Genomic DNA, 27,362 nt, shown 5'->3' with positions numbered 1-27,362 from the left:
ATGGTAGAGATCATGTGTAAAAAAAATTGTAATGCCAGATACATACAGAATAATTGGTTGCCAACCTCAAAAAGAAAATGCTAGAATTGTGGGAGAGGTTTAAAGATGATGGGAAAGTTTCCCTATAGAAAAATGAGATTTCAGATGAGGTTTGAAAAAAGTCAGAATATGGAGGTAAGGACACAGAATATTTTATTGATAACTTTTGGGAATAGGCTAGGTCATAGCAGACGACCACAGGATAGACAGTCTATCAAAAGACACAAAAGTCACTAAAGAGGTGTTTAAAGCCTTTTAACAAAAGCAAGATTCCTTCTGGATGCCCCATGTCACTCTTGCCCCACCCCCTCAAAAAAGAGAAAACCTGTTAATTATTGTGAACACTTTGGGAATGCAATTATTTATGGATAATTGTATTCTATATAGGTACTTTTTGGTAAGATTTTTTCTCTCCTAAAGCCTCCATATGTGAACAGTCTACCAAGGTTCAAATCTTTCTTCTTTCTGTTGTCTCATGATAGCAAAGATGTGTTCACAGAACCACACTAATCTTTTAATCAGGATTCATTCTTATAGAATTTCCTTCCAATAACATTCATTTTAGTTATAGTATAAGGAACCATTTCAGTTGAAGTTTCAAGTCTGATGTGCCTTTCGTTCAGAAGGCCAGACAGCAGTGCCTTCACAGTAAGGATGAAAAGTTATTGCTCACTGATAGGGAGGCAGAGATGAATAAAATGAAAAAAGAGGGGAGGATATTTACTGAAACTAGGAATGAAGTAATTCTGAAAGGAAAAAAGGGGAAGGCTGGGGACTTGTGAAACTACCTCAAAGAGAGAAGGGAAACATTTGAGAAGGGTTAGGCAATGCTGTAAAGGAAAAAATTAATATAGAGAATATTCATGTCATCAAAATGTAAGATGATTCCAATGGAACTTTTGGAGCTTCAGTGACATAAATGAATGTTTTACTTCTTACAAGTTTCAAGATTTCAAAGAAAATAAAAAAAATATTGAAGTAACTGTGTTGCCATAGAAGGGGTATTAGAGTTAGAATCAGATGACCTGGGTTCAAATATTGACCTTGCTGCTGATTATATGTGTGATCTTGGGTGGTCATGAATGAGCATTTATCAAGGACCTCCTATGTAGCAATCATTGTACTAGATGCTGGGGATATAAAGGTCAAAAAGTCTCTCCCTTTAATGAACTTACATTCTATTTTTTTATTTTAATAGATTTTATTTTACATTATGTGTAAAGTCTCTCCAAATCTCTCCTTCCCCTCCCAAAGACCCAAGTTTTAATATTGCAAAGTTCACAATGATTGAGAGACAGACAGATAAAAAGACAGAGCCAGAGAGACAAGTGACAGAGACAGAGACACAGAGAGGCAGGCAGAGACAGAGCCAGAGAGAGAGAGCCAGAGAGAGAGAGAGAGAGAGAATATTCAGTAAAACAATTCAAAATCTGGCAGTTAGATGTCTTACACACCTGTATTCCTTGACCTCTGCAAAATAGAAGTTTACATTCTAATGGAGATAGAGAACACATATCAGGAGTGGTGGCCAGAAACAGATGTTTTGGTCTAGAAAGTCACAGGGTTGGTGAGTTGAGTCATAGAGTAATAGTACATCCTTGCCAAGATAAGTATTTGACTTCTGTTCCCAGATCAGAGATGGAAAGTGATGGGGGGGATGTAAAAAAGTCACTGTCTAGTCACCTGGTTACAGATAGTGAATTCTCTACCAGTAGCTCTGGTAGGAGTTAGAAGGCTTCTGCAAAGGAAGAAAAGGATGAAGGTAGAGCCCATAAACTCAGCAGGGATATAGTAATTATATCATGAAATTTTTGGAAGCTAAGGACTTAAGAGATTCAGAAATAATGCATGGCTATTTCATGGCAGAACCAAATGTCCCATCCTAGGTCACTGCTACTCTTTCCATGACAATATATTGTATATATCCCTGTTATATCCCTGTCTATTTAAAAAAATTCCTAGAGCCTCACTATATTATAGTTTACTACAAAAATCACCATTCAAAAGGAGGTCGAATTTGAAAATAGCAGGAAAATATTTTTATGGAATGATGTCACTTAGAAATTAGATCATCTATAGGGATAAACCCCAAAGATGGTATTACAATAAGACCCCATTCTTGATAGATGATTGTACAACACTGTACATTACAGATTTCTCCAAAAAGGAAAAGACAATAGTTTTCCAAACTCTATAGTTCAGTCTTCCTTATAACTTCAGTTATGTTTCCTTGGCAATTTTATCAAATAAACACATACAATTTTTTCAGAGTAGTGTTGTTATTGTGGTGGTGGATGTAACTATTATTTTCTCTCAGGGGATGTGGGGGAGGGCATCCCGATTAACCTGACTTCAATCTTAAAAAGCCAGGCTGTATCACTGAAAGTATTGCATACAGGTCCCTTCATATCATTTGTTTTCTTCCCCCTGGGAATTTTTTGTACCACTTTACAGGCAGACAGACAATATGAAATTCCTCAGCCCCACCGAATAGCTAAGCAACCAAAAGATGGCTTCTTGGTGGAACAAGTCTTCAGTCCTCACCCCTACCCTGCATCACTCAAGTCCCACATGAAAAGCAATCCAATGTATACAGACATGAGGCTGACTGAAATGGCAGAAGTAAAGCGAGTCCAACCTTCTTGGACCATAGAAGAATATACAAGGAACTCTGGGGAAAAGGGGAAGCTGACAGCTCTGGATCTCCAGGTGAGTTTTGTGCCTGTTTTGGAGGAGCCACCCCTTCCATATATCCACAAGTCTGTAGCCAGAGTGAGTAGAGTCACTACCCTTTCAGCCCACCCTTGATATACCTCGATCCACAACCATATATGTCTAAACTTGTCCAAATCATAGAAAGAGAGAGTAGAGTGGGAAAATTATATATAAAAGTGAAATGCATTCAACCATGAGAGTGATTGTTTGACATTTGCTTAGATAAAGATTTGTTTAAAATTCCAGCATAAGCCATGTCAAATACAGTGTCTATAATATTTGGTCTCAAATCTCAAAGCAAACTGTTTAATGAAATACAAGCTGATTTCTCCTTCCATATGTGGAACGTGGGACAAACATGTTTTTGGGACCCAACATAAGGATTGTGTCTCCATATGGAGCATTTCCAAGGTAAGTGTCACTGCCAGAACTCATATGTGTGCAGTCCTAACTCAAGAGGCATGTTTTCCATGTACTTGCAGGACCAGTTTTCATTTTGGTGGGCACTTTTCTTGGCACCTCCAGTTAGTTTCACTCACTCCCCAATTGTCTTCTCTAACACATCACTGCAGGAGCAAAGGCGCAGCCATGCCCTCAAAGCACGCGATAGGCCGTGGAGCCAACGGGGCTTCATCCACAGGGAAGTGAATGAATGTCCCTGTTTAGTTGCAGACACTGGAATGGAAGCAACAAAGGCTCGCACTGGGTTTTAGAGACCCAGCCTTTAAGGTTGGTTTCACAAGGCCCATGTAAAATAAGGGGAAATCTAAAATTAAAAGGTTTAAATGTGTTGTGAAGTAAAGCTAAGAGGGTTTATCTATTCATTCAGTAAACATTTGTTAAGCATTTTTGTGTAAGGTAAAAGGAGGTACAGTGTAGTAAAAGAAGATTGGCCTTTGAGTATTAAAAAAAAAAAGAAACCTGGGTGCAATTTCTGCCTACTGGCCATATGATCAGGGGAAAGTACTTAATTCTCTAAGACTCAGTCTTATAGATGAGTTGCCAGTCTGCATCACTGATGAGCATTTCCACACCTGGATGGCTCAGGATTCATGAAATTGTAGGATCAGTACCAAACAAAGAAAATGTGTATTATTTTAGATAATATGAAATATACAAAAAGCAAGAGGCCACAGTTCCTGCCAATTGCAAGTTTATGGTTTAGCTCAAACTTCATGTGTTTTCCCATATAGTATGGTATAGTAATGTTTATTCTAAATATTATATTATTTGAAGTGTCTTTTTTTAAAATTTTAAGTTTAGAAGTAGAGAAGAATAAGGGTTATATTTCGATTATCTTTGTTCTTCCTTCTTTTCTCTCCCTTCCCCATTCTACTCATTCAGTGTTCTTTGCACAGAAGGAGCTTAATAAATGTTTGTTGATTACCTGAAATAGGTAATTAAGTAAGGCTCAGATGATATCTTACAATTGACCTTTCTATATAAAAACCAGAAATATTTCAAAACTTCTTTTTATTGATGAAATACTATGCAGTTTTATATTTGTCATTTTTATGTATATCATGACCCACATGTGTATGTCATATCCCATCATCTTCCTAGTTGACCTTTCCTGTGAGCATGCCAAGGTTTTGGACTAGGTAAGAATCGCATTCTTTCTTTGGAAGGTTACCTTCTATACTTAAGTATCCTGAGAGGTCATTTGGAAAAGTGATAGTCAGGTCACTGAAACTTAGCCCTAAATTATGGAATTTAGCTGATGCAAGCTGTGTCACTTACTAGTCCTAAGTCTTTTGGCAAAGTATTTGGCTATCTATAGACATATAACTATGTCTATACCTAAGGATGTTTCCTTAGCTCTAGAGTGAGTGCATGTACTTTATGACTTTCAGTCCCTTCTAGTTCTAAAATCTTTTCTTCTTATACCTCCTAAACATTAGGAAGCAGGGAGAAGGGTGAAAAACTGGATGAGTATTAAGGGTATATGCATCTTTGCAAAGAAACATTTGAACTACCAATATATGCTTTACAAGATGTTTTACATGCACTATTTCATTTGGTCTTCAAATTAGCACTGAGGTAAAGAGAGCAATATCTTTGCTCCCATTTTATGTATGAGAAGACTGAAGGGGACTCTTAAATGTAGCTGTTTCCACTTCATTAGCACAAGTAATGTTCTGATGAATCATGTGGATCAGCCAGCAAAGTAAACAAAACTTTATAGGTTTACAACTGCATAAAAAAATTAGGATAAAAGCTCATAATCATATTGTGCTTACTTGTTTCATTTTGCATGTATAGGTATTAACTGAATTGTTCTTGTCCATACCACTTGAAAAGCTTTTTTATTACATATGTGCATTAGATGCAGTTCTATCTGAATCATATTCCTTCATGAATTTTATGTGCCTTTGATAGCATATGCACCTTTGTAACTGGGTCTTCTAGAGTTTATGCCTTAACCATAAGAAATGATTCCCTAAGGAGTACTTCAGTTGTACTAGAATGAATATCAGAGAGGTGTTTAGTCAGGTAGTATCCCTCAAATCATAACTCACCAGAAGTACCTACATGATGGAGGACAACCAACATTTTCTCTATAACTCTATCTTTATGCTTTAAAATCTAGAAATAAAAATAAAATAATTAAATAATTGAATACAGCCCCTGTTATATATCCTAAGAGCACTTAGTTGGCATTGAAATTCAATTCTGGTTAACCAATAATGAAATACACTCATGATTAAATACATAAAACTATAGGATTTAAAGATGGAATGGACCTCAGAATTCATCAAATTCAACCCCAGTCCCAATTTAGGGATGAGAAAAGAGAAGCACAGAGCAAGACAAGGTGCCTTTCTCAGGATTACTCAACTCTAGTGTCTGAGGTGATATCCAAACTCAGGTGCTCAGTTCCTCTGACTCTAAATTCAGTGTGCTCTTTCTTCTGCATCATACTCCTCCTAATGTTAATGATGGCCATCATGTCATTTATGACAAATCATTCCATTTTTTATTGTTTCTTCCTATCATTTCCATGCCTCAACAAGACAAAAGCCTAGATTCCCTTTGTGTTTAGTAGAGGCATTCATTGGGAATCTTATGTGCACATAAAAGATAGGTGATACATGCTTGCCAGCAGGAATAGAACATATCACTGACTTCTCCAGATCTGTTGACCTCCTTGAAGGTCAACCTTGGAGGGTAGAAAGAGATGAAGTTCCAGCAACATGGTTCTGGCACTACTTATTTTTCCCCACCTTCCTTTTCTTAAGCACTTGATTGTGAGAATCTAAATGTTTAAGTCATCATCTAACCAGTACTGACAATAATTTTCATTTAGCCAAGGCTTCCATTTAGGATCAGAGAGCTTATAAAGTCTAGGTATGGGACAGTATTGATTTCTTCCTTCACCACAGATCCATTTCCAGATTTTCTGAGCAGTATGGATCTGCTGTCTTCTAGCCATAAAATTTATTGATGAACCAGTTCCTTATAACTTTGTGGTAATGAAGTTAAATATCAACCTGGTCTACTGTGGATGGAAAAATAGAAGGGATTTAAGAGGACAACAGCACCATATTTCTCAATGTTACTTTTTGTGTTTTATGTTAGCCAAACTACTGGAATTTACATACAGCAATGGTGGGTGGGTGTGGTATTGAGTAAGTAGGGGAAGTTATTTGGGCAACCCAATTTATGGATAATACAGCACTAACTTCCAAGGATTATTGAAATATGATCATTGAAAAGCTTCCTATTACTGATTAATACTATTTTTTTGCTCCTGCAGGAATGTAATTCTAATATGACTCTGTTCTTGAGCATAAAAAAGTAATGGCCATGATGGGTGTTTTCTTTCAAGTATGGGTACGGACAAACCACACCAGCCCCAACAAATGGAAAATTTAGCTTCTGAGCTTTAGTTGAACATCAATTAAGAGTGCAAAAGAGAACTGCTTTCATTTATCATAGAACTATTACTATGAAATGGGGAAAGTTCCTGCTGCATGTCAGAGTCCTTCATGGTTCAGATTATCCATGTAAAGTGGAATGCAAGGGAATATCAAAAATGAGATGCCTCCTTAAGAGAGAGAACATTAAAGGGATCTAATGCTATTGATACTTCCTGTTGGGAGAAGATTAAAAGAAATTTTTAATCATAATTAAGACCAGTCTGGAAGGGGAAATTCATAGATTAAGGAGATTTTCAAATAATCATTCAAACAAATAATATTACCATGATTTTATAGTTACATTCAGGTCTGCCTATTTCTAAGTATAATACAGTCAAAGGAGCTGAAGTGAGTATCACAAGACTTGGGTTCTCTAGTCTTGAACTCTGCCTTTATTCTGTGAGCCTGTTTGCTCAATAATAAAATGAAAATTTGAGACTACATGATCTCTGAGGTCTCCAAGATCCTAAAATTCACTTGAATTGTTTACTTATTTTATTATTGTTCTTGTTCCAACATTTTATAAGGAAGGACCTTTGATTTTTCCAAGTAAAATATTTCCTAATAGTTCAGAATAGCACAGTTGTTGAGATGATTTTAATTACAAGCTGGCCTATTGGCCTAAAGATTATTTTCTTGTTGCTATTTAGGACTTTCAAATGGGTATATGAAAACTTTCCCCAAGGTATTAAATTGGTGGGAATAGCAAGTGTAGATGAGTTTCTGATCACATATAGGTTTGCACCTCACAACATTTCACTTGCCTACAGAGATAAAACCAATGTGTTTTCATATTTCAGAAAATTCATGGCATTTGTGTTGGAGGGAAGAGGAGTAAATGTGCAGTGTGAGATTATAGTGAATGGATGGAAGATTTTGCTTTCTAACTGAGGGAGGGGACAATGAGGCTGAGGGAGGGGACAATGTTAACATGATTAATGTCAGTAGCAGCTAGTTGCAAAACTAACATTAAAAGTACCAGAACTGACAAATATCAACATCTTGTTTTGTTTTTTAAACAATTCAAAATGGTCATGTTCTTTATTTGCTTGTTTTTTTCTCTTTCCTTTTAGACTCAAGAATCTTTAAACCCAAATAATTTAGAATATTGGATGGAAGATATTTATACTCCAGGCTATGATTCATTGTTAAAACGTAAAGAGGCTGAGTTCCGAAGAGCAAAGGTCTGCAAGATTGCTGCCTTGATTGCGGCAGCTGCTTGCACAGTCATCTTGGTCATTGTAGTACCCATTTGTACTATGAAGTCATGACTCCATAAAGAGGACTGAGGACACTGTTGTACATAATTTCAACGATCTCCTCCTGTATTTTCACATCTTGTGACAATATAATAACAATTTGTTGGAATGAATGTGATACCTTGGTGGCTCTTCTGTAAATGATGAAGATAATTTTCAAGAAAGTCTACTTTTAGAAGGAAATACACATATTCAAGTCAACTCAGTCAAAATTTTTATGCATTTTTAGTAGTGCAATATTTTTCCTACCAAAACAATGCAACATTTTAGCAGTAAAATTCATTGAATTCCAAGCAAAAAAAAAAAGAAAGAACAAAAGAAAGTATGCATTTGCCTCTTGTGATTTTTTTTTATGAGGGTGGGCAGTGGCAATTGTCTTCTAATAAGGCATTTGATACATGTCTCCTTGGGGTGGTCAGGAGATATTAAAATGTAAAGAAATATGAATGTATTATATTTTTAACTAGTCACATATCCATTGGTTATCCAATAGAAACAGGTTGTATATCCATAAAAGGACTTTATTTCCATACTGAAATTCCTAAAGGGCTCTTGATTATTCATTCTTGCCCTTCTACTTTCATTACCATCCATGTGCAAATTCTTTTCCACTTGGCAGATCTCCAGTTTATTACACTGCGCACCCCTCTTGCTTCTGCTCATTATTGATTTGTGAGAAGGGAGAATAGGTCAATTCAATAAAGATCTGAAAGGAAAATTTGCCCTGGAAACTTACTTGGCTAAAGCATTGAGCAGTGTAGACTCACACCTCCACCCAACACACACACACACACACACACACACACACAAACAGAAACACATTCAAAAATTGTTATTAGTAAGATCTAAAATGTTTTAATCACTTTGTTTAAAAAATAACATTTGAAAATCAAAAATACCAAAGGATAAATAAAATTCCTTTCTTTGCAGGGGCAAGTCCTACTTGGATCCCTCAAACTATTTTCCTTACAAATGTAATTTGGAGAGGATGGAAGGTATATTTCTGTCTTGCAGGATAGAAAACAGTTTACTTCTTATATTTTCACTGTATAATATTTTAATAGAATGTATTATGACTATCAGAAATTCCAAATTGCTTCCATATTGTTTTCAGTGCTTGTCTAATGAAACAATTTCATAACTTGGTACTGAGGTGTTTCCTTTCCCTTCTTCCTTTTCTAATTTCTGGAAACAGCTTACAGTGCATTGTATTATCTGATAATTTACTTGAAAAATATCTCTCTAGTACACAGAAAGCTTTTTTATCTATTTTTATCTATTATTTTGAGTGAGTGATTTTATCTCTTATAATTTGGTGAATAATTTAACAATCTGACTGAAACAACCTTTCTAGAAATCTTATTTCAAGTTATATCAGTTAAAGGAAAACAAAGATTATTAATTGGGGTTTTTTTAATGGTTCTTTCTGATTCCAATGAATTCTTACAGTGATTTTTTGGGGGGAGATGGATTGCCTATTTTTGTACCAGTAGGAACCTAAATACTCATATTATAAAAATTCTGAAGTAATTATATATGTATAAGTTCATGTTTTTAATTGCATATCTTGGATATGCTTTACATATGGTAGGAAAGTGCTCAGTAAATATTAAATCAATCTATTAACACATTAGAACTAATTTAATACATGATTAAACTTTGAGAAATAACCATGTTAACTGTTTGAAAAGTCATATCCATGGACTTTCAGTGAGGATATTGAAATCATATATGAAGATAAGGATTTATGGATTGAAACTGAAAAGGATAAAAGTTTTGCCTATAGAAAGAAATTGCTTATCTTTTTAAGTGCATCTCATTAGTTTCTGAGAGTTGGAGTATTTTAGTCTGAGCTGGACACTATAAACATAATTCTTTTTCTCCAACCAAGGAGATCTTTGTATTAACTCCTATTGAGATGCAGACCTAGAAATAAGCCATTTAGGTATTATTTCCCAGTTCCTTCTCACTCAGCTTTTAGCCTCCTTCCCCAGTCTATCCTTCCAAAATGAAGCCAGCATAGAGACAAAAATAGCCAGCAGCCTGAATTCTTGTTATATGACTTCCAGTTGAATAGAAAATGTTTTACCTATCTCCCAGTATCATTTTGATCTCTCCTTAGCTAGGTATAATAGGAACAGGAAAGTTGTCATCACTTCTTTCTAGAAATTCAGTTCTTTTTTGTCTCTTTGAGGCTACCTGAAACCTATATGCACAGAGCAGTGTGACTATATGTCTCATACTTACAGGCACAAGTGCCTTTGAGAACTTGTGCGTTCTCATGCATGTTTGCCATGAGAAATCTAGATATAATCTCTGAAAACAAAATTCAGTCACATTGGTAAATAATAAACAATTCCATACCTGCCAGTTCCTCTATATAGATTTAGAGCTAAAAGGGGACATAGAAACCATCTTTACCTTCATTTTGACAATGAAGAAAATGAGACCTGTAGAAGAACCAATTTGTTCAAGTTATTTACTAAATTTTGGAGCTGAGATATGAATTCATGTTTTCTGAATTCAAATTCAGCATATTTTTCACTGATTCACAGCGTAAGGGTGAGTGGTGTGGAAGAGTCATAAGAATGAGAATGTATAGAGCACAGAGCCCTTTGGAATCATATTAGATCAACTTGGCAAAAAACACCAAAGTAAATGGCCTTTTGTCAGGAGTCATTACATTGCCATACTAATCTTAGTGACCGTGAAGAAGAGAACTCAGTATTTGGTTCAGGAGGTTCTAGGAACTTGGAATCTAGAGAAGATGAAGGAGGGGATTTGCTCTTGTCCTTGGTCAGAGACAAAGCTCTATCCTAACACCACATTTCTTGGCTTGTGAACTCTCCCGGGTTCTGACATTCCTTCATTTTTAGGAGAGTGAAGCTAGGATCTTTTAGTCCTGTGCAACACTGCTGAAGCCTATTAAGCATCTCTGGATGGGGATGCTCCCCAGGTGATTATTCAGTAAGTTGTTGTGCTGTGTCTCCTTTGCCATCCCTCTATAGCAGGCACTGGACCCTAACATTTTTCTAAATGATAGAGTTAGTTCACTGTGTCTGAGTTTTGATATCCTCACAGTAAAATCTTTGTAATTCCAACCTCTCTCAATATTCGGTCACCTTTCTTGGATGTGTGTACTAAGTGTTTAAAACAAATATTCAAATGCAATTGTATGAGAAATATATACTAAAATCAGTTATTCTTAATCTGAGTAAATTCTAATCATTTCGTCTTTCTTTGTAGATGTTTGAAATCAGCTGTTTTTTTTAACACAGCCTTGCAGACAAGCAAAAAGTATTACCAGTTCACAACTTTAATAAATTCTTTTTGTCCTTACCTACACTCTCCTCTTTTTAGACTTCAGTCTCTGTAACAGAGTGTAATAAATAAAACTGGTATCCTTCCCTACTAGCTGGTCATAAATTATTAGTAGTTCAGGGCATGCTGCTATATGACTTTCTGCAAGGCTAGTTTGATAGACATGCTTCAATTCCTAACTTACATGTTTCATGGCTTACCTGTAGCAGATTCCAATAAGCAAAGATTCTGTTAAGTGGTGCAATAATCCTATGACTAGGTTGGAGTCCTATGTTTGACACATAGTATGTTCATTGTGGACAAAACCAACCTACAAGAATATTGTGGTCAATCTTGTTAACTAATTACCAAACCAGTATATACTGTATATTGTATTATGGAAACTTGTATAAAAAAGGAGAAGATAATGGTAATATTTGGTGTAATTGGGGAAAAAGTATATAAGACAATATTTAATATTTAAGTAATAATGAAAATGCAATGAACTGTTTTTTTTCTTATGCCTTATAAACAAAATGATATGTAAAGAATAAAATGAACTTATAAGAGTGAGGACTATTAAGGAATATACATCATTTGGGAGGCCAGGACTGTCTTTTTTATCTTCTATACATCACCAGGCACACTCTTAGTGCTTAATAAATGTCATATAATATCAATAACTGAGCACATTCTTAGATCTTTTTCTTTCCAAATAGCGAGCATAAAATTTCACTATATACAGTGGGTGTTTTTAAGTTATCATGTAAAATTTGCCTCTCCAAATAAAAATGGAAATAAATTTGAAAATTACAAACATTTTCCAGTGAGGTATTAATACATATATATTTTTTTCTTTCATAACTGTCTTTTTCCCAGGGGCAACAAGATATTCTCTTTACTAGATAAATAAATAACAAATACAGTTTTGTCAGGGATCTGGCCAACACTCATACTTCAGAAATAATGAGGTGGAACATAATGAAAAGAATCAAAAATACTTTTGCCTTGAATACCCAAGTTGTTACTGAACAGTTTTACTATCTCAGCTTTAACCATTAAAAAAAGTTAATGTTTTAGATACCATTTTGTCAAATGGATATGTAAATAATGATCATAAAGGGTCCATGTATAGTTTATAGAGATCTAGAACAAAGGTATAAAGAAGCATCTTGGTTTTGTAGGAAAATTACATTAATTCAGACCTCACCAATACAGAATTACTTTAATTTAGTGTCCATTGAATTTTGCCTCTGCAATATTTGCAAAAATTTGCTAAGAAAATAAACACATTGAAAAATAGAAAATAAATATACAAACAAAATGACAGAAGAGGTGTTTACCCTATATTTTTTTCCTATCAATGACTAATGTCTAATATGGAAACTCTCTTCCACCAGTACAGAGAGGAAGCAGAAGCTCATCTTTAATTTAGGATTAGTAGAAGTTTCTGGAAGAACTGAGAAAGTATATGACTAATTAAAGGTTTAATTACTCATTACTCTCCACATAGTCTCCATTCCAACCCAGCTGTTCTGCTATCTATTCCCTATATATGAATGGTTACCTCCTATATCCAAGCTGTTCCACAGTCCTGTCTCTCTCTCTCTGGAAAGCACTCTTTTCTCACATATACCTCAAAGAATTTCTAGTTTCCTTCAAAATTCAAATCAATTAAAAATTCAAATCAAGAAAATTTATTATTCCCACTTCTAACAAATTTTCTTTCCCCCCAAAAAATGATCTTTTCTGTACTTTTTTAATTAAATATTGTTTCCTGAGCTAAAATTTCAGCTTCTTGAAGGCAGTGTTTTGTTTCTATCCTAGGATCCAGGACTCAATAAATGCTTTTAGAAGGAATGAATGAGCTACTAACCCCTAGCAATTTTGTCATACTTCCTATTTAGGAGAATACAAATTTTCAAGAATTTTTGAAGCATCCTAAACAATATTTCTAAGATTCTGTGAGTGGAAAAGTTTTACAGATTACTTAGTCTAATCCTCTCATTTTATGGATTAGAAAATGAGTCTCAGAGAGGCAATATAATAGCTATGTTACTTCCCCCTCATCTAATATATGTCCTCTGAGGCTCATCACCTGACAACACTTTGATAATCCACTTCAAATTACTAAATGAATTCTAAAGTAAAAATTTGCATTACTTTTCAAAGTGTGTAGTAATTTAAACTACCTTTAATTTAAGGAGATCATCCCATAGTAATTCAAAATGTAATATTTGATAATATTTGACCACATTTGTGATCTAATTTACATCTGGATAACTCCACCCTTTGATTTCTTTTTTAAAACAAATAAATTTAAAAAATAGTCTGAGTAACAGGATTTTTTTATTTTGCTCAGAAGATAGAATTGCTACAATATACTGATAATATGCAAGCAGCAATGGGGGAAAGAACATCAAAGATATCTGATTTAAAAAAATAAGACCCTATTTCAGGCCTCTTGAATTCCATTTCTTTAAAGTAAGGTCTTTTGAAGTCTTCAAATTAGCTTCAACTGAGAGCAACTACATCTTTAGAAAATTCCTGAAAGATTCATTAAAGAGGTAGCATAAATTTATTGTTAGGAATCAAATGTGCAGTCATAGTTAATTGCAAATCAAAGTTTCCTTCCATTTGCAAAGCAATGCATTTAACAAATTGCTTAGTGGGTCACGCATTAATAGCAGAAATATAAATAGTATTTTCCACTGACTGCTCATGATTATTTTGTATCCATTGTATAAATTTTCAATCATACTACAGGATTAAAACTGGTACAATACTACTGTTATTAACAGGTAATTAATACAATATTGGGAGGCATTGTATTAATTACCTGTTAATAACAGTAGTATTTAAAAGCCTACAAGCTAAAGTAGGAAACTTGCTGATATTTATATTTCTGCTTTTCTACTTGTTCCTACCATGATTTACAATTATTAGAGTATATGCATGTACAGGGAGAACCAGTACCTCTGCTGGGAGGGTCATTTTCAGAGCCGGCTATCTATCTGTTGTGTCCATCTTTCAACCAACTCTCGTCTAAGAAGCTGTAACATGTACAGCAGCCACATTCCAGTATACCATCTGGGCAAGCAGTTTAAAACATGCTGAGGGTAGCCTATGGGTCTCAAATCCATTGGTGATTTAGGGAGATGTTCATCCCAAGCATGTTAAGACTTCCCCCAGGGGAATGGACAGTTAAGAACAATTTTGTCCAATGTCCAATAAGACTTATGTAAGCTGGAACCACTAATGTTTAGAATTTGGTCCAAAATTAAAGGTCATTTTTGTCTTGCCACTGAACTTCAGTGACTCAGAAAGACAGAGTGAGACTAATGACTGAGCAACTCTCCCACTTTTAAATCCCATTAAGTCAAGACACTACCCTATGATGCTATTGGTCCTCTTCAAAAATGAAGGAAAAATATCATAGTGATATAGCAAAATCAACTATGGATTTGGGAGTCAGATGACATCAATTCAAATTTCTATTTAAGCAATCATTTCATCTCTCTAGGTCTCAGTTTCCCTGTCTATAAAATGAGGGGATTTAATAGCCAATTTAACTGCTTTCTTTTCAAAATCCTGATCCTTTTGAATTGATTTCTTACTTCTAGACTTTGTTCCTCCATTGTTATATTGTGCTTTTGACATGTCTTTTCCTATTGTAGTGATCTCCTGGTTTTCTGATCTCCTGACTCACATAACTTTTGATATACATCCTTGTATTGCTGCCTGCTTGCCTACCCTACTGTTGACTTCTGATTTTTATAACTGATGACGATAGAAATTTTCTATCAGGCTGCATTTTTGATATACTGCAATTCATTTTGCCAACTAATTCAGTTCCCATGCCCCTTGAATATATTTGGTTCTCCTTGTCTCCATCATGACTAGTAACCACTGGTTGTACTGCTGAGTCATCCCTAGTCCATTTTTTCTCCTTTCCAAGTCATCAATTCTCTAAGCACCTGAAATATGAAATAAGATAAAGTGACATTACCCTTGAATTCATGCTTAACTTCTGCCACTTTAGAGTTTTAGAAAGGATCATTTTGTTCCACCCCTTCATTTTACAAGTGAAGAAACTGAAGTCCAGAGAAATTAAATTCCCTTGCTAAGGTCATAGAGGACTTAGGTGACATAGCCAGGGTTTGACACATGTCTTCTGACTCCAAATGAAATAAAATTTCCCCTTTATCAAGTTGTCTTTCTAACTTCCTATTCCATTGTGAAAGATCAATCAATCAAGTGGATAGGAAATCCTTACAATGTGAGAATTCTGCTACACCAGAATGAGTGTGGAGTAAGGGAGCACTGGCCTCAGAACCTGCAGCAAGAATTTGGAGAAAGAAGCCTGCATCCCCAGAGCAAAGCCTACAGATGGTAAGGGGGTCAGGGAAGACAGCAGAAATTTCTCAGCTCTCCCTTGAGGTAGGACTCTGCTGTTTGCCTACACTCAGATCCAGGTTGCAGTTTGAGCTTCCATACTAAGATAGCCAAGCAGGACTCCTCCTTACAGCTCTAGGGTAGGGGGAAATGAGGTAGTCATCGACAAATCAAAGCACAAGCAAGGTCCCAGTGGAGTGTCCTGCCCCCCCCCCCCAAAAGAAACCCAAAGCCTTAGAAGTGCTGCAAATTAGACTTGGGTTGAGGAAATGAGTAAACAACAGAAAAAGAAGAATCTGACCATAGAAGATTACTTCAGTCCCATGGAAGATTAAAACATATACTCAGATGATGACAAAATTGAAGCTTCCATTCTAAAACCTCCAATAGAAACAGAAAATGGGTTCAGACTATGGATGAGCTCAGAAAAGACTTTGAAAAGCAATTAAGGGAGGTAGAGGAAAAATTGGGAAGAGAAATGAGAATGATGCAGAAAAATCATGAAAACCAAATCAAAAGATAGGTGAAAGAAATACAAAAAAATACTGAATAAAATAATATGTTAAATACCAGTTTAGGTCTAATGGGAAAAAAGCAAAACAAAAGGTAAATGAGGAGAAGAATGCCTTAAAAAGCAGAATTAGACAGCTGGAAAGGGAGATAAAAAAGCTCTCTGAAGAAAATAACACCTTCAAATGCAGACTGGAAATAAAGGAAGCTAATGACTTTGTAAGAAACCAGGAAGAAATCAAAACTCTTCCAAAAAAGTCAAAAATTAGAAGAAAATGTGAAATATCTCATTGGGGAAAACAACCAACCTCAATAACAGACCCAGAAGAAATAATTTAAAAATTATTGGACTAACTGAAAGCTATGATCAGGAAAAGAGCCTAGACTTCATTTTTCAAGAAATAATACAGCAAAATTTCCCTGAGATCCTAGAAGCAGAGGATAAAATAGAAATTGAGGGAATTTACCAGTTACCTATGAAAGAGATCCCAAAAGAAAAAGTTACAGGAATATTCTAGCCAAATTCCCAAACTCCCAAATCAAAGAGAAAATTCTAAAAGCTGCCAGAAAAAGACAATTCAACTACCAAGGCTCCGTAGTTAGGATTACACAGGATCTGGCAGCATCTACATTAAGGGCTTATAGGGATTGGAATATGATATTCCAGAAGGCAAAATATCTTGGTTTACAACTTAGAATCTGCTACCCAGCAAAACTGAACATCCTCTTTCAGGGGGAAAGACGGATTTTCAATTAAACAGGGGACTTTCAAACTTTCCTATTGAAACAATTAGAGTTGAACAGAAAGTTTGATCTCAAAGTACAGGACTCTGGTGAACCATAGAGGGGATGGAAGAGAAGGACTAATTATGAGGAACTTAATGATATTGAACGGTTTGTATTCCTGCATGGGAAGAAGATATTGATAACTCATATGAACTTTCTCATTCATAAGAGCTGTTAGAAGGAGCATATATAAACAGGGCATAGGAAGGAACAAAATAAAAGGGTATAATATAGCAAAACAATAGAGTCAGTGGATGATAAAGGAAAGTACTGGGAGGAAGGAAAAGGAGATAAAGAAGAAGCTATGAAATTTCACACAAGAATCACAAAAAAGCTTTTTCAATGGAGTGGAAAGGGGGAAGGCAGGGGGGAAGGAGTGAGCCTTCATTCTCATCAGAAATGTCTCAGAGAGGAAATAACATCATACACACTTAACAGGGTGAGGAAATCTATCTTACCCTAGAGAGAAATGAGAGGAAAGGGACGGGATAAGGGGAATGGGGGGGGGGAGGGAAGGGGAAAATAGGTGATAGAAGAGAGGGAAGACTGAGGGAGAGGGCACTCAGATACAACACACTTTTGAACAGGACCAGCTTGAAAGGAGAGAGAGAATAGAATAAATGAGATTGGGGAGGAATAGAGTGGAGGTACAGCTAGTGATAGCAGCTGTGGGAAAAATATTGAAGCAACTTCTCTGGTGGACTTATGATAAAGAAAGCAACTCACCCCAGAGATAGTCATTGGAATCTGAATACAGAAATTTCTCTCTCTCTCTCTCTCTCTCTCTCTCTCTCTCTCTCTCTCTCTCTCTCTCTCTTTTCCTGGGGTTTCTCATCTTCTTGTGGCAGGGAGGGAGGGTGTGTTATGTTTACTCTTATAAGAAAATTATTTTAATAATAGTAATAATAAATTAAAGTTCACTTGCAAAATAATAAATTATTACAATGTGCCTAATACTATGCTGGGCACCTTAGAAAATACTGATTTGAAATGTCCTTGCTTTTCCAGAGTTAAAAAGTTTAATTGGGAGAGATAGAGCAGTAATGCATAACCACAATACCATCAACCATGACAATAACTATTTATTAAGTGCTTACTATGTACCAAGAAATCACCAAGAACTAGAGATAAACATAGTCTCATAGTAAAATCATAGTAAAAACTTATCTGGTTTTTTGGGGAAATCTGTGAAGGAGTCCTACCAAACTCCTTTTATGATACAAATATGGTGTTACAAAAACCAGGAAGAAAGAAAATTGTAAACCAAGTTTTCCTAATAAATATTGATGCAAAAATTTTGAATAAAATAATAACAAGGTGATTATAGAAATATATCACAAGATTATAGACTACGACCTATTGAGATTTATAATGGTACTGGAGAATTGATTTAATAAAAGGAAAACTACCAACATAATTGAACATATCAATAACAAAATCAACAGAAATTATATGATTATCTCAATAGAGGTTGAAAAAGATTTTAGAAAAATACAATACCCATTCAATATTAAAAACATGAGAGATCATAGGTATAAAGGAAGCACTTCTTAAAATGATAAGTAGTAGTTCTCTAAAGCCATCAGCAAGCATTATCTATAATGGGGATAAAGCTAGAAGTCTCCCCAATAACATTAGTAGTGAATGAAAGATACCCATTATCACCATTACTCAGAAATGTTAGCTAGTAGCAAAAGGAATTGAAGGAATGAGAATGGGCCATGAGGAAACAAAACCATCATTCTTTGCAGATTTTATGATAGTATACCTAAAGAATCAATTAAAACTTATTGAAATAATTAATAATTTTAGCAAAGTTGCAGGATATAAGATAAATTCACATAAATCATCAGCATTTCTATATATGACCAACAAAGACCTGCAGCAAGAAGTAGAAAGAGAAATCCCATTTAAATAACTGGAGATAATATAAAATACTTAAGAGTCTATCTGCCAAAACAAACCCAGGAACTCTATGAACAATATTACAAAACATTTTTCACATAAAAAAGTCAAATCTAAACAATGGAGAAAAATCAATTGCTCAATATAATAAAAATGACAACTCTAAATTAATTTACTTATTCAGTGCCATACCAATCAAACTACCATAAAATGATTCGATTGAGCTAGAAAAAATAACAACAAAATTCATATGGAAGAACAAAAGGTCAAGAATAGTAAGGAGGAAAACTACAAAGGAAAGTAGTATAGCAATACCAGTTCTCAAACTATATTTTAAAGCAATAATCATTAAAAATATCTGGTACTGGTTAGGAAATAGAGTGGTGGATCAGTGGAATATATTGCATAGTCAAGGACAATAGTAACTTAGGGTTTGATAAATCCAAAGATCCTAACTTTTAGAATAAGAATTCACTATTTGACAAAAATTTCTTGGAAAACTGGAAAACTGTAGGGCACAGACTAAGTATAGATCAACATCTGACACCATGCACGAAGAAAAGGTCAAAATATTTTGGTTTAGACATAAAGGATAACACCATAAGCAAATTGGAATAGCAATAGATGCCAGATCTATGGGAAGTGGAAGAATTAATGACCAAGCAAGAAATTAAGCATAGAACAAAATGTAAAATTGACAATTTTGATTATATTAAATTTAAAAATCTTTGCACAAACAAAAATAATGCAACCAAGGTTAGAAGAAAAACAGAAAACTTGAAAACAATCTTTATAAGAAGTGTCTCTGACAAAGGCTTTATTTCTCAAATATATAGAAAACTGAGGCAAAATTTATATGAATGTCATTCCCCAAATGCTAAATGGTCAAAGGATGTGAACATAAAGGTTTTAGATGAAGAAGTCAAACCTATAAGGTAAGGAAGAAGTACTCTAAGTTACCTTTGATTAGAGAAATGAAAATTAAAACAATTTCATAACTATGAGATTGGCTAATATTACAAAAAAAGGAAAATGATAAATGTTGCAAATGTGGGAAAATTGGGGCACTAATACATAATTGGCGAATTTGTGAACTGATCCAATCATTCTGGAGAGCAATTTGGAACTATGCCCAAAGGACAGATAAATTGTGCATACTATACCCTTTGATCCAGCAATACCATTACTAAGTCTCTATCTCAAGGAGAGCATAAAAAGGGAAAAGGACCTACATATGCAAAAATATTTATAGCAGTCCTTTTTGAGGTCACTAAATATTGATAACTGATGGGTTGTCCATCAGTTGGGAAATAGCAAAAGCTGTGATATGAATGTAATGGAATACAATTGTTTAATAAGAAATGATGAACAAGCAGATTTCAGAAAAACCTGATGACTTGTATGAATTGATGAAAGTGAAATGAGTGGAACCAGGAAAACAAAACACAATATCAGCAACATTGCATGATGATCAATTATCAATGCCTCAACTCTTCTCAGGAACACCATGATCCAAAACAAGTACATTAGATTCACAAAGGAAAATACTATCAACATCCAGATAAAGAATCAATGGATTCTGAATGTTAATCAAGACATCTTTGTTGCAATTACATTATTCTTACTCATTTTTTTTTATTTTGATCTGATTCTTCTTCTACAACTGAGACTTATATAGAAATAGGCTGTACATGTTAGCATTTTTTTTTCAGAAGAGGGAAGGGAAGGAAAGAACCAATGGAGAAAATGTAAGAATTCAAAATTTTGTAGAGATAAATGCAAAAATTTTTCTTGGGGGAAAATAAAATATGATTAGACAACAAAAATAAAGAAATATTATCTCTCATTTATTTGAAGGACTTCAAAATACTTTGCAAATATCTGTTATCCTTACAATAATTCTGGGATGTAAGTGCTATTATTATCCCCTTTTCACAAATGAGAAAACAGAAACAGAGGTTAAAGGACTTGGCCAAAACTTTATATTGAGTAAATCCCTGGCACTGAATTCAAATTCAGATCTTCCCAACTCCAGACCCAATGCTCAAAACTAACTGCCAACAAAGAAGGACAAAACACAGACCCTGATCTCAAGCTCACAATCAAAAGGATTCATAATAAGGTTTCCTTCCTCCAAGTCTATAGTGTTCTTTTCTCAATGTTGCCCTTTGTGCAAAGGTTAATGGGGGAAAAAGAAGGAACAGATGATATTATATTAAAGTATAAGAGATCATTTCAATGTCAAAATTTATTTCACAATCTAATGGGGAGAACACATGAAAATAATTATGTGTTAATAAATATACACAGAATAAATTGGTGGTATTCTCAGAAAGATGACACTAAGAGACAAACAGTATTAGTTGACTTGCCCAGGGTTTCGCACAGCTAGTAAGTGTTTGAGGCTGGATTTAAATTCATGAAACTGAATCATCCTGAATCCTGGACCAACTCTCTATATATTGTAATATCTATCTGTGCTACTCTTTTTAATGGATTTTTATTTTATCTTTTTTTTCAATTACATGCAAAGATAGTTTTCAACAATCATCTTTTTTGAAAGATTTTTGAATTATACATTTTTCTTCCTCTCTGCTTAGGACAGCAAGTAATCTGATATAGGCTTTAAATGTACAATTATGTTTAAGAAACTTCCATATTAGTCATATTGTAAAAGTAGAATCAGAACTAAAGTGTAAAAAAATAAGAAAAAAACATAAAATGAGTTTTAAAAAGTGAGCATAATATTCTTTAAGCTACATTCAAATTCCACAACTTTTTCTCTAGAAGTGGACGGCATTATTTAGCATAAATCTTTTAGAATTGTCCTTGATCACTGAACTTCTGAGAAGAGTTAAGTCCATCATAGTTGATCATTGCACAGTAGCTGCCCCCTCTCTTAAGGAACTGAGGCAGAAATTTAGAAAAACAGATTTTAGGGGTCATAGAGAAGAAAATCCAGATTTGTGAGAACCAAGATTTAATTTTAAAGGAAAACTAGTAGTAATACTGGCTTTATTATGAGACAAAATGCAAATGAGATAGAATTCCATCGACCCTTCTCTAATTATGTATGACTTAGGGTGGAATTTAATCTCACAATGGGAGAGTAGGGTTCATATTGATATTAGATATAATTTCAGGAGTATGTGGTACAATTTTTTAAAAGTGTGTGAGGGGCAGCTAGGTGGCATAGTAGATAAACTGGCCCTGGAGTTAGGAGGACCCAATTTCAAATTCGGCCTTAGACACTTAATACTTACTTAGCTGAGTGACCTTGGGCAAGTCATGTCACCCCATGCTTTGCTAAAAACAAAAAAAAAGTGTGAGTCCTTATAAGCAGTACACATCCAGCCTCAGACACTTACTATTTGTATGACCTTGAGCAAGCTGCTTAACCTGTTTGCCTCTCATCCAGGGTCATCTCCAGTCATCCTGATTCATATCTGGCCACTGAACCCAAATGGCTCTGGAGGAGAGAGTGAAAGCTGGTGACTTAGCATAGCCCCTCCCCTCACTCAAATCCAATTCATGTGCTTGTCTTGGCATCACCTCCCCTGAGGTCATAGTCTTCTTTGAGAATGAAGAATAAACATTATTATAGACTACTTCATGTTCTGTGGTTAGCTTTTAAGAGATTTTTGTTTTTCTTACTCTAATCTTTATAACTAAAAGGCCTTTTTAAGTTCTTATAGCCTGATAGATGGATATTTTGAAAGCCAGAAGATTTGAAACCAGAATCCCCTTTGGGACTGACTGTGGATATTTAATAAATGCTGGTTGACTGACCATTGGCATCTCTTAGACCACTACAGATACAGAAAAAAAAAGGATAATTGAATACATGCTAAAATTAAATTTGCTTAAATTATAAATAATACAGAATTTCAATCTCAGATTACACATGTTAAAAGTCACACCTATTTCTCAGCATCAAATTTGAGTACAATAAATAGAATTCAGCTTTTCCTAGGTCCTTTCTAAAGAAAACAAAAGTCAGAATCTTCAGAACTATGATTCAGGAGGAAAAAACAGTTTTCTCTGAATGTTTCTTCCCTAATAAATAAGAGAATGCAGGGTTAGATGTTTAAAACCTTTAGACTAGGAAATGTGAAAAGGCTACTCTTTGCTTTTATTAATAGGTCAGTAAAAGCTGATAATTGCATAAAGCTTCATTTTTTTCTCCAAGGATTTGTATTAAATAGACCCTCTGCAGAGACTTCTATTCTTGGCCTCTCTAAGCCCTCCCCCTAGCTATGACTCTAGTAGTTTCCATATTTTATCACATATCTTGTGCTAGAATATTTTACCTAAAGGGAACTTGTGGAATCAACTAGCTCAAATCTCTAATTTTATAGATAATGATAGCTAGTATTTATAAAGTGCTTTAAGATTTCCAAATCATGGATTTTCACAGCAACCCTGGGAAGTAGGTGTTTTTATTGTTCCCATTTTAAAGGTGAGGAAATTAAGACAGACAGAGCTTTAATGACTTGCCCAAGGCCTTGTAAGAACCTGAGGCTGAATTTCACTTCAGATTTTATTACCTACAGGGCCAGCTCTCTCTACACTGCATCACCCAGCAACCTCTCAGATGAGAAATGGAGGCTTAAGGGTATTCAGCTAGCAAATTACTACAACTCTGTGGGTCTCATTTTCCCTAACTGTAAAAGGAGGTTACCAAAATGAGTTTTTAAGGTTTCCTTCTAGTTTTAAAACTCTAATTCAGTGGAAGAATTAGGACTTCTCCCCTCATATTCTTTCTTTGAATCTGTACTGCCATATTTTTAGATTTCTTAATTAGTAATATACATTCATAAATCTTTAAGGGAAAAATGTTTTGTAGTTAAGGATCTAGTTAACTAGCAAACTTTGTTATTCAATTATTTTCAAAAGTGTTTAACTCTTTATGATCCCAATTGGGACCTTCTTGGCAAAGAAATTGGAGTGATTTGTCATTTCCTTCTGAAACTCATTTTACAAATGAAGAAATGAAGGCAAGTGGGGTTTGAAGAAATGAAGGCAACTGGGGTTAAATGGGCAAACCAGGATCACACAGGTAGTAAATGTCTAAAGTCAGATTTGAACTCATAAAAATGAGTTTTCCTGACTCCAGTCACAGCATGCTATCCACTGTACTATTTAATTGTCCTTCTATTTATATTAATGAATTTTAGACCTCTGTTGCTAATATTGTCTTCCAATGCCTCATCACAGAAAGAGATCTCTTGGGTCCTCAAAAGCTATGGTATTGTTGTGCTCTGTCAAGTGCTATTAAATTGGTAAAGTTTGGGAAAGCTAGGTGTTACAGTGGAGAGAGCACCTGCCTTAGAGACTTCAGATCCTTAATACTAACTATCTGACCTTGGGCAAGTCACTTTAAGCCTATTGCCTTACAGAGAGAGAGAGAGAGAGAGAGAGAGAGAGAGAGAGAGAGAGAGAGAGAGAGAGAGAGAGAGAGAAATAGATAAATTGCTAAGGCTTCAAATAATGCCTGGTTATGACTGCCCTACATATGTGTAGTCAGGTCAGACCAGCGTGATTGGCAATCATTGGTAAAGTTTTGGGTCATGTTAATTCATTAAATAGTATTAAGGTTTGGAGTTAGGGTGCTAAGGCATGGAGCAGTCATGGTTTTCATCAGAGAATGTGTGTACTCCTATGAAATGGCAAATCCTGGAAGTATTAAAGAAAACACTTTATAACAATTCCACTATTATTCAAATAATTCCAGCACATATGATGAATATAATCTGCTCACCTCAATTAATATGATATAATCATTATAATGGTATGATGAAATTTGAAATGATGATTTAAATTATGGCTAATGTCTTCAGGTCTCTTTATGAGTTCTGAACTTCTTTGATTGGGTCAAGAAGGATATATTTGATTGACTAACCAAATAAGATAACAAGATCTCTTGGGGCTTTAAATATTTGGAGGAATTGCAGCAAAGGTCAGTCCAGCAGTGAAGCAGCCAAATAGCAAAGGATTCCAGGCTCAGAAGCACCTGAAGAATGTAAAGATAACTATGCCTTCAGAGAATAGTGAAGAATTGGGAGTGGAAAAGGAGTATTACATCTTTCCCTCCACAACTTCTGAAGTTGACTATAATTTTGAAGAGACAGGACCAGTAACAGACAATTTATCCAGCCAAGGAAAGAGAAAGGCACACCATGGTCAAGCATGGATTTCTTTGTGGATAGTGATACTTAGACTATCCATGAGAATTGATGACATGAGACTGAAAAGTCATTCTAAAAGGATGATTATTGAACCTTTCCTGGTCATTAGAAAGCTAACAAGAATGTAGGACTGTGGTCTTTGCCCAAAGTATTCCAGTTGATTTGTTGGGTAAAACATGTTTAACTGGGGAGAGTGTAGGGTGGGGATCCATCCCCATCCCAATTAATGACTAAAGGTGCAAACATCTCAGTTAAATCAATCAGGTAAAATATAAACTGATGTGAATACATCCTTAAGCAATTTGAAAGAATAATTAGAATTTTGGGTAAAAAACATATGATGCCACATATGAAATATCTTGAGAACCACTAAAGAAAATGAGTCATATTCCATTGGGGACAATATTAAAAACAGCAAACTAGTTCAACTGAGTGGTCATCAAATTTAGCAGTGAAGGATTACTGAGAGAGAACACAATAGTGGGTGAGATTTTTTTGTCTCTTCTCCACCCTTCCTCCTCACCTCAAAACTGAGAAGGTAAGCTACTTGAGAACTTCAATAGGTCAGATGTTTTAGAGTTGGCTTCAAAGTCAATAGTGTTGGTCCTAAAACAGCAGAGGCTGATGAGTACCTGCATCATCCGTTGAGACTCCTAATTAGGAAAACTGAACTAAGTAAAGGAAGTCTCAGGACTCTATAAGGATGTTGATTCTTGACAAAGAGAGACACAGTTAAATGGCATTTCATGAGAACTCCAAAAAGAAAGAAAAGGACATCCAGTACTCATAGGAGATATGACTTTATCTCTCGGTCACATGTGTTAAGTATGCATTACCCTATTCCCAGGGACCTTCTGAATACTAGAAGAAAGTGTATCCTTAGTTTAGAGGAATGTTTTTACTGTCTTCACTACACCTGCTTAGTAAATAAATAAATAAATACGCTTTTGTTGCAGTCATGGTTCTAAAGCCCCTACCATCTTAATTCAGATTAGATGTTAGATGACCTATGACCCTCACAGAGTCATTGAATAGTTAACATAAGATTTACTTTGCCGTAACACAATGAGGATATACAACAAGTCTACAATGGCATTAAGTTTCTCTGAATAAAGGTCCCCTAATCTCCATATGGCAACATATCTGTGCATCAGGATATGAAGACATCAGAGAATGGTAACTCATGGTTTTAGACACAAGTTTTCGAAACCTAGACTCCCTGGAGCCCTTAGATAAACAAGAAACTACATCAGGGAAGCCAGGTTTAATCAGAACCAGGCAGCAGTTTTAGGTTAAAACTTCTCCATGTTGTGTTCAGGATGAAAGAAGCTAGATCAGGGAAAAATTCCTATAATATTTTCTAAAAGCTAATTCGGATGATGTTGGGGAGTACATTGAGGAAAGCTTGTTAGTGACAAGATTGAGAAATCTTCAAACACCCTTAGGATTACCACTAGGATCTTGAGAAAATGATACTTGGGGCAACTAGATGGGTAGAGCACCAGCCTGGGAGACAGGAGAACCTGAGATCAAATCCAACCTTAGATACTTAATATTATCTAGCTGTGTGATCTTGGGGAACCCCATTGCCTTGCACACACAAAAAGGCAGAAAGTAGTAGTAATAGTAGTAGCTCTCTGGGGAGTGGGCCAATATGAGTAGGATTTAAAGATATAGTTCTAGATGAATATAATACTAGTAAAAATAGTACAACTTCTTAATTTGAACCATGCCCAACTGGGGGTCACCATTTATTCAATATTCAACAACAATTTATTGAACTTCTACAAAAATAAAAAGAAAAGTCCTTTAAAGTAGGTTATATCCTCTTGAAGGAAAGCAATAGCATGTTTAGAGAAAGTTTATTATAAAATACATAGAGAGCAATTTACAGGGAGATGTTAGCAACTGGAGATAACTCATGTAGGTTTCTTGTAGGAGGAATAATTTGTGTAAAGTATGAAGGAATAGAATGATTCTATGACGTGATGTTGAGGAGGGGTTAAGTTTCAGACCTGGGAAGCCTTGCCTTAGACAAAAAGCATGGAGATGGAAGACTGCATATCAAATATGAAAAAAGCAAGCGAGTTTGTTTAGAATGGAGTGTGGGGAAAAAAAGTAATATGTTATCAGCCTGGGAGAAAATTTGATCTGAGACTACGTTATAAAGTGTTTTAAAAGCCAAACAGAAGAGTTTGTAATTTATCTAATAGGGAAGAAGGAACTACAGGAGTTTCTTGGACAAGAGAGAGACATGGTGAGAACTGTGTGTGCCTTAGAAATATTCATGGAAGCTGTATGGAGAGTGGAATGAAAAGAGGAGAGACTAGAGGCTAATGTGATGT

At 35.1% G+C, this 27,362-nt stretch overlaps 1 protein-coding gene across 9 annotated transcripts in view; it reads left to right on the top strand.

Moving 5' to 3' along the window:
- Positions 1-12,065, top strand: part of MINAR1 (membrane integral NOTCH2 associated receptor 1) — a 78,128-nt gene extending 66,063 nt beyond the window's left edge. For 8 of the 9 annotated variants that reach the window (XM_074234031.1, XM_074234027.1, XM_074234033.1 and 5 more), the window contains 2 exons: positions 2,494-2,748; positions 7,748-12,065. In XM_074234031.1, the coding sequence (XP_074090132.1) occupies positions 2,494-2,748; positions 7,748-7,945 (453 nt within the window). In that variant the 3' untranslated portion in view covers positions 7,946-12,065. Of the gene's footprint in view, positions 1-2,493; positions 2,749-3,326; positions 3,484-7,747 lie in introns of all 9 variants that reach the window. The other variant, XM_074234034.1, reaches the window with a different exon arrangement.
- The last annotated feature ends 15,297 nt before the right edge of the window (positions 12,066-27,362 follow it).

The sequence above is a fragment of the Macrotis lagotis genome, chromosome 4 (assembly GCF_037893015.1).
Source record: "Macrotis lagotis isolate mMagLag1 chromosome 4, bilby.v1.9.chrom.fasta, whole genome shotgun sequence".
In the NCBI taxonomy this organism is placed as follows: Eukaryota; Metazoa; Chordata; class Mammalia; order Peramelemorphia; family Peramelidae; genus Macrotis; species Macrotis lagotis.
The sequence above is the reverse complement of the archived record's forward strand: the minus strand, read 5'-3'. Positions and strand labels throughout refer to the sequence as shown.